This window comes from Lactuca saligna, chromosome 7, assembly GCF_052625555.1.
Source record: "Lactuca saligna cultivar CGN05327 chromosome 7, ASM5262555v1, whole genome shotgun sequence".
Classification (NCBI taxonomy): Eukaryota; Viridiplantae; Streptophyta; class Magnoliopsida; order Asterales; family Asteraceae; genus Lactuca; species Lactuca saligna.
The window spans coordinates 152,946,354-152,955,821 of record NC_136423.1 but is presented as its reverse complement, the minus strand read 5'-3'; the positions used below and the strand labels follow the sequence as shown (position 1 = coordinate 152,955,821).

The 9,468-nt window shown below is 32.2% G+C and overlaps 1 protein-coding gene across 1 annotated transcript; it reads right to left on the bottom strand.

Annotated features, from left to right (window-relative positions):
- Positions 1-6,991: 6,991 nt before the first annotated feature.
- Positions 6,992-7,819, bottom strand: LOC145007348 (2S seed storage protein-like). Its single transcript, XM_078966302.1, has one exon. The coding sequence runs from the start codon at positions 7,817-7,819 to the stop codon at positions 6,992-6,994; it is 828 nt and encodes a 275-aa protein (XP_078822428.1).
- Positions 7,820-9,468: the final 1,649 nt, after the last annotated feature.

The window sequence follows — 9,468 nt, the reverse complement described above, 5'->3', positions numbered from 1 at the left end:
AGTGTAATCATAAATAGATTAAATTTCAATTTTAAAATAATATATTTACTTCTATTTATAAAGTTATTTCTTTAAATTTTAACATATTATACTTAATTTATTAGATTTAAAATGTTGTTGCATGTAAACCATTATCAATTTAAAGCTACAACTTTTGAACAGTTTGAAGAAAATGCTTAAATTGTTAATTTAAATATGACATTACAGTGTCAACTTAAATATAAATTTCAGTTCCACTAAAAAAAACCAAATAATATTTTGTAAATAGTTAAAAGTGATAAATTATAGTGATAAATGAAAAAACCAAATTGTAATATCAGTTTAACTAAAATATTTCATATATATATATATATATATATATATATATATATATATATATATATATATATATATATATATATAATCATTAAAAAATTTCAAATAAGTAGCTTAAAATAACTTATAATAATAATATTTAAAAATAACATTATATAAATGATTATATTGTTACCTTTAAAATCAAAAAATAATATAATTATAATGATAGAAATTAAAACATTAAGCAAATAAATTTTAAAAAATTAGTTAACAACTATAAATAATATTAAACCATATATAATATTTAATTTTATTGATGTGTAACTCGCGAGTCGAAGTCATTCAAACGATTGAGATTATGACATTATAATAGATGTATATATTATCATCTAATTCAAAATAATCAAATATATTATATCAAATTAATATATTCTCAAATTTAACAACGTTAGTGTTATATTTTAAAAAATACATATATTTGTAAAGACTTCAAGTATATAAGTGTTTCTACGTATTACAATGTCAACTCAAATATAAATTTCAGTTCCATTTAAAAAAAACTAAATAATATTTTATAAATAGTTAAAAGTGATAAATTGTATTAATAAAAGCAAAAGTTAAATTGTAATCTCAATTTAACTAAAATATTTCTTAAATATATTTTTATAATCGTTAAAAGTTTCAAATAAGTAGCTTAAAATAACTTACAATAACAATAGTTAAAAACAATTCTATATAAATGATTATATTGTAGGTTTAAAATAAGAAAAACATTTTTTTTGATGTTTTAAATAATTATAATGATCCATAAAAATTAAAACATTAAGCAAATAAAGGAACATAAAATTAGTATTTATATAAATAAATGCAAATTTTTTGTTATAATTAAGTTGGTTATCTCACTACTAGAAAATTGGTGCAATAGCTACGGCACAATCCGTAGCTATTCCGTAGCTATAAGCGGATAGCTACGGAATTGCTACGGAAAATTGGCTGTAGTATAATAGCCCGTGGCTAAATTATAGCTACGGATTAGCTACAAAATCGTTACGGAATAGCTACGGAATATTCCGTAGCTACTATAGCTACGGAATAGCTACGGAATTAAATAGCTACGGCTTTCCTACGGAATAGTTACGGCACTATATAGCTACGGAATAGCTACGGAAGAAAATAGCTACGGAATAGCTACGGAACAAAATATCTACGGAATAGCTACGGAACAAAACAGCTACGGAATCGCTACGCAAGTAAATAGCTACGGAAATCCGTAGCGATTCCGTAGCTAACTTCGTTTTATTTAAAAAAAAAAATTTAAAAATTTCCAATTTTTTGTCAAATACCACATTAAATTCACATTTGTCCCAAATACCATATAAAATACACCAAAAAACGTCAGTCATACCAAGTTTGACACATTCCAATCCATTATCCAAAATATCTTACAAAAGTAAGCACTAAACAAAACAAACAATATCAAATGTTTACAAACTAAATTGTTGCAAAATACTTATCAATTGTCCTCAGGTGGATTATCAGGGGGAGCATGGGGTTGATTTCCAGACATATTCATCATCCTCATAACCATTTCCATTTGTTCTTTCATTTGTTGTTGTTGTTGTTCCATGGTAGAAACTTGTGCACGCAACCTATCAACCTAAAAAAATTGCAACACAATGCAATAGTTAAACAATATTAGCAATGTACTTTAGTTTATTATATCAATATTATCAACATACTAATTAACGTTTAAACCATAACAACATACCTCTTGTTGTGTACTATCCGATTGGGTGGATTGGGAAGACGGTGTCCCAGTAATCACAAAATGTATATCTGATGCTCCTATGCCATAGATATCACCCTTCTTCTTTCCTTTTCTCCTAAGTTGAATTTCCTCCCATACCCTCGCATCATCTTTATGGTTTGAAGAGTCTTCTCCGTGTTTTTTGGCCATCTCCTGTAGATACATCTCCTACAAATTACCAAAAAAGTATCATTGTCATGTACAAAAATACTAAGACATCAAAATAGATAATAAATGATAAAAGATAAGTTACTTGTGCTTCTTTGGCAGTTAGTGGGCAATATTCGAGATTTTCATGATCTCCCGCAAAATATCTTTTTTTCGCCTCAGCTGTACCATGTGTCTTCATGAAAACATCAAATTGTGTGGGTGGTTTACCCAATACCTTTTCCTACATAAAAATACAAAGTATAGTTGATGTAGTTAGTGTTAAAAAATAAGATAATAAAATTTATAATTATGATACTTACTAAGTTGTTACGGTGCTCGTCAAATCCTATACTACCCGCGGTGTGCCTAGCTGTCGACCCATTAGCATCTGCGACTTTGCGGTTCTGCTGAGCAATTTTTGAATTCTTTCTCCACTTATCTGTCGACCAATGCTATGAAAAGAAAAAAAATATAAGGATACTAATACAATAAGAGATTAAAATTCAACAAAATAGATAATAAAGTATCATATCCATTACATCACACAAACGTCGCCACACATTCTCCGGTACGCGCCCAGGGCGGTAGTCATGCATCCCTTCGTAGTAGGTACAATGACCTAAGGGGACGGGTTTCCCATCATTTCGTGCCATTTCCCCAGATTTAATCCTGATACGCTTCATCCGATCCCTGTATCTATCCTTGAGGACACACTTGAAGGCATCGAATATGTTACTATTCTCTAGTGAATTCCACCTGTACATGGTCTGTAAAAAAATAAAAAGTAAATCTAAAAATACAAAGTAAAAACAAATGAGTATAAGATACAATAATTTATATTTAATATATTGCCTTGAAACGCGGAAACATCTGCAAAAGGGCCTCATTGGGAATATCACTAAATCGGGGCCACGGATGATCCATATTCAGGATTTGGGTGTTGTGGTGTTTGTTGATAATACGAAGCCTCAGGTTGGTGCATGCTATCGATAACCATCTCCTCATATCTATGATAATCACTAAAATCGTTATTAATGTGTTGAACTGTTTCAATATTCGAACTTGGACCCACGTGTTGAGGTGAAATTGGGTTTGAACATTGACTTATCTCTAGTGTTGGATATTTTTCTCCATGTAAATACCATTGTGTATAACCAATCATGAAGCCTCGGTTAACAAGATGGCTAAAAACTAATTCTCTCGGAAGGTAATAAATATTTTTGCATTTCGCACACGAACATCTAATTTCAAAAACTTCCACCCCTTCCCTAATGATATGTTGGATGTTTGTTGCGTTCGCATAAACAAAATCCAAAAACAAATTAACATAATGTGGCCATTGTGGATTAAACAAAAGACGATTATCGAGTCTCTTTGTGTACATCCATTCTCTATTAGACAGCATTTCGATCTAAAACTACATTTAGATATAAAAAATGTTAAAACTTTAAACTAAACATGAAGTAATAGTGTAACATCTCATTTAATCTAATATATATAACTAATGATACATAAAAAACCCATAAAAATTATTAACATAATACACATACATAATACACATATATAACTAATGATATATATATAACATCCCATTTAATCAAACATTTTTAACAAATTTATAAAATTAGCCTAACATTTCAACAAAATTAACATTTTTAACAAATTAAAGTTTACAACATTTTTTATATATCACATTTCAACAAAATTAACATTTTTAACAAATTTTTCACAACATTTTTTATATATCACATTTCAACAAAATTAACATTTTTAACGAATTAAAGTTCACAACATTTTTTATATATCACATTTCAACAAAATTAACATTTTTAAAATTGAATTAACCATATATTCAACCAAGCTATGAAATTAACCAAATATTCAACCAAATTAAATCTAAATCCTTAAATTCGACATCACATTCAACAAAACTTATTAGCATTATCAATGAATAAAGCATCTAAATTGTATACATCAAGTAATTTCAAAAAAAAAAAAAAAAAAAAAAAAAAAAAACACTAGGGTTTTACCTTTTAGGGAAGAATCGAGCAAAAGGCCGAGAGAGAGAAGGGAAGTGCGCCGGAGAAGAAAGCCGGCGATGGCAGCACTGGTCGGCGACGGCAACGGTGAGAGCGGGAAGAATCGCTGGCGATTGTTGGAACGAGAGGGGGGGGGGGGGGGGGAGAAGTTTGGTTCTTTCTTTTCTGGATCTGTTCGCTGACTGAAGGGGTGAAGGGGAGGGGGGAATTCGTGGGATATAAGGAAATAGAATGGATTTTAATTAAAAACAATAGCTACCGATTTGCTACGGCCCAGCTTCGGAATTTGCTACGGATTAGCTACGGACCGGTTTAGCGACGGTTTAGCTACCGATTAGCTACTGCCTGCCAAAAAAAAAACGTGGGTGGGATTCAAACTCGGGTTGAATACGTACAATGCCACAAACTTACCAACCGGCCGAGCATGCCACATTCATACCAACATGCATGACTATTCTATTTAAACATCTTATTATTATTATTATTATTATTATTATTATTATTATTATTATTATTATTATTATTATTATTATTATTATTTCTATTATTATTATTATTATTATTATTATTATTATTATTTCTATTATTATTATTATTATTATTATTATTATTATTATTATTATTATTATTATTATTATTATTTCCGTTAGAATTCCGTAGCTAGTCCGTAGCTAATTAGCTACGGATAATTCTTATTTTCGACATTTCAGGCACCAAAAGTCGTTTTTTCCGCTTCGTTTTTTTCACACCTCTATTATACATGATTATCTATATTTTCTAAAACTTTTAGCTATTAATGTCATTCATAAAATCGTGTGCTCATACGGGATCCATTACACGTTTAATGGCTTTAAACTCTAATGCTTATCATCTACGTTCACATATAAATACTCACAAAAACGTATACATACACATATACATATACATATATACCACAACTCATTCATGTCTACAAACATAAATCCATCACAAGTTGGTGAAAAATATAGTCATTATATTGTTAAACCGTTAAACGAGTACTTATTAAACGAGTACTTGATCCCGAAGGTGCGCAATACTTTATGAATGATATTAATAGCTAAAAGTTGGTGAAACTAGATATAATCACGTATAATAGAGGTGTGAAAAAAACGAAACGGAAAAAACGACGTTTGGTGCCCGAAAAACTGAAAATAAGAATTATCCGTAGCTAATCCGTAGCGAATTAGCTACGGACTAGCTACGGAATTCTAACGGAATGTGCTTTCTGTTAGAACTTCGTAGCTAATTCGCTACGGATTAGCTACGGATAATTCTTATTTTCAGTTTTTCGGGCACCAAACGTTGTTTTTTCCGCTTCGTTTTTTTCACACCTCTATTATACATGATTATCCCTATTTTCACCAACTTATAGCTATTAATATCATTCATAAAGTTGTGTGCACATATGAGATCCATTACTCGTTTAATGGTTTAACACGCTTATGATCTACGTTCACATATAAATACGCACAAACACGTATACACACACACATACACGTACACATATACCACAACTATTTTTGTGATCTTTGTTATGTAATCGGTCGTGACAATATTGTTTACATTGGAATCTAAGTTATTACTCGATGTTTTGATGTTTGTAAAAATGAAAAATTGGTTTTAAAATTTACGTCGTTACAATTTGGTATCAGAGCGTTGGTTTGAGGGATTCGGGTACACCTTCGGGCGTAACTGAACTCAAACCGGGGATTTGAGAAAATTTTAATTAATAAATCAATAAAATTTGATAAGTGATTTTTGAAACAACCAAAGAAGAAGGAGTGTGTACGGTCAGCCAGTGCCCAAACGGTAAAATCCCCAAAATACTCTTACAATATGTGTTATGAGATATGATATGATATGATACGCATGCTAGTAGACTAGGTATTCATATTAGGACTAGAGTGACCTGATTTGTGATGCGTTAGTCTAGGAAAACCTGCTTCTATGAGGTGCTTTGAGAGCGAGTGGGTAGCTAGTGCATGACAAGAATAGAGTACTCAGGATCCGGGGTTTGGGGAGGAGGACTTGGGGTTAATGCTGACGCGGTGTAGTTGGTAGTATTGGGCCCGTACTACTGAAAACACCGGGTCAGTGGGCAACCCAAGTAAGAATCCCTAGGTATCGGAGACTGAGTAGGACTGCGTTATCAAGTGCGATTATGCTCGATAGAGTCTCTGATATTTTTATGTTGTATTTCAGAGATATCATGGTTGGACCACGCCACAGATCTGGTATAAGTTATCCAGCTCAACCTTCTACATGGGCAAATATAAGTTGTCCACCTCAGCCACAGATGAGATTGCCCAAAAGACTATATCCAAATTAAGGTGGTAAACACCAAATAAATTAAGACGGTCAAATCTATTTTCTTTTTATAAAACTATTCCTTATATAAATTTGAAGACCCTTCCAATTTTAATATTTAACCCAATAATGGAAATTGTGTTATAATTAAAGTTGGTTATAAATGTTCTCTATCTTCAAGGAATAGAAAACGCAGCCATCATTTTATTTATTCATAAAAAAGATGAAAGAGCGATTACATGAGATTTATAGATACTCATCTCTCCATGAGCCTACTTATTTTTGCAACTACTCCCATCTCAAAATTCAAAACCGTAAACCTTGACTAGAGATGCGAATGACATTTATTCCTTGATCAATAATCTCCACCTTAAAACATGGTAGATGGGATTCGGCATTGCTGCACTTCTAGTTTGCATTGGCTGGGCAGACTTTGAACAATCTGCTGCAAGTCTTGGGTCTGATGCTGTCCACCACGTCGGCCACGTTGTTGGCTCCCTTGTTGCTGCTGCCTCTGGGCTTGCCTGTACACCTCCTGCATGGCCTCGCACTGGCATTCTTCATCCACGTTCTGAAGCTCATTGCAGCATTGTTCGAGACCTTGTGGCTTGCTGACGCTCATCAGAAGGGTTGGATAGGAACCCAGTTGTTGTTGGATGAAGTTTTGGCACTGGTTGAATTGTCGGCTTCGGATGCGTTCGCACTGCTGTTGCGAGCCACGGCGGTTGTAGGTGGTGTCCTCGGTGATTGTGGTGAAGGTGGTGATTGAGATTTTTCCGACTTGGCATTGTCTAGTTTGGAGTTTGCATTGGTTAGGAAGGTTCTGAGCTTTCTGCATCATCTGTCTGATCTGCTTGGAACCGAAGCTTCCGCCTTGTTGTCCCTGTTGTTGTTGTTGCATCTTCTGGGCTTCGCGGAATGCTTCCTTCACAGCCTCACACTGGCACTGCTCGTCGACGTATTGGAGCTCTTGGCAGCACAACTGTTGCTGACTCCGGTCGTCTTCTTCATACAAATTCTGGCCCTGCGCGAGATACCTCTGGCACTGATTGAATCTTTGACCCTGGAGCTGTCGGCTGCACTGCTGCTTCGAGAATGTGCTTTCCTCCTCGATGGTGGTGGTGATGATGGTGCTGTGGGCGGAAGCAAACGCTACAAGGGCTGTGAAAGCAAGTGCTAGTGCTATGAGCTTTGCCATTGTGGGATGGTTGTGAATCGATGGTTGTGGTGGTGGGTATTTATGGTACATGTGGCTGCACACGTGGAGAGCTGGTTGTAATAGGTGGCGAAGTTGAATACTGTCGAGCAACACGTACGAGTTTTTACATCTCAAATGTAATAAGTGGAAGTGCTTTTTTGGGAGTTTTTATACTAGGTGTCTATTTCTGTTGTTCGAACGCTTGTGGTCCTGTAATGGTTCCAGATGGATTTGGAGTAATATATATTTCTTATATATAATTTTTAGTTAGCCTAATCAAAGCTAATGAGTTATGGTTAGTTTAGCGTAATAATATTAGGTCAAGCTTATCTGCACCCGTTTGTAGTCTTAGATCATTAAGATCTATAAATATAAAAATGGTTGATCGAAATTTGATATTTTGGGTTTAGATACAAATCAAACTAAGCCAAAAATTAACTTGGGTTTTTTATTTTATCTAAAAGATAAAAACTAATATTTTAGAATTCTTAACAAATAACACATTCAGAATTTTAAAAAACAAATAACTAAATTTTGAAATGTCATTGAAAAAAAAATTAGAAAAAAATATATTCTTTTTAGTTTTGATTTTTAGAGTTAATGGTTGAAATGTTTCTTATCTAGCTCCTACTTAATTAATTACACATTAATTTGTTTCCCTCAATCTTCATGTTTTGAAAACCACATCGGTCGGTTTCAACCGGAACAGTCCGTCATATAAACCTGTAAAAAACCGAAAAACTGTTCGTCATGTGAATCGGTAAAAAATCAGGAACTTATTATTATTATTATTATTATTATTATTATTATTATATATATATATATATATATATATATATATATATATATATATATATATATATATATATATAGGAATGAGTTCTATGGAAAACAAATAATTAGGGCAACATCTACCGGAACCAATAATCAAATGACATGTGTCCATTTCTTTCTTCACAAGTAATGTATTGTGGAAGTTATTGTGGAAGTGATGTGTTGTTATGTTTTCATTGGTTCAAATATGTGTTGCCCTAATCATTCATTTTCCATATAACTCTTCCCTATATATATATATATATATATATATATATATATATATATCATTTTTTGTATTTTTTATATAATTAAAATTAATAATAATAATATAATTATGTTATCATCTAGTTTTTTCAATTTTTGAGATTGTACCGACAGGTTGTTGGACCAGTTGAAACATCAAACCGGTAAAATGGCGGAATGGATCTTCATTCCAATTTTCAAAACTTTACTCATTCTTTGGAGATAGACAACTTTTATTTTTGATATATAATTGTATCCACATTTTTAAGAATAATTTATTATTTTTACCATTAATTTACCAAAACTTTTATACATAAACATATAGTTTTCTAGCACTAGGTGTGATGCAATATCACTAGATTGAATGTAATCTAGGAAATGTTGTAAAAAATTAAGGATGTTAATTTATGATTCAATACAACAAAAATACACAAAACGAAATAAAATATGGATGATATCGAAATCCGAATTCGTATTCGTGTCAACTGTAAAAAAACACAACGTCATGTCGTATCGTGTTCGTATTTAAAATTTGATACGAAATTAACACGTTTTAGCATGTGATTGTTGTGTTTTTCGTGTTTCTTATC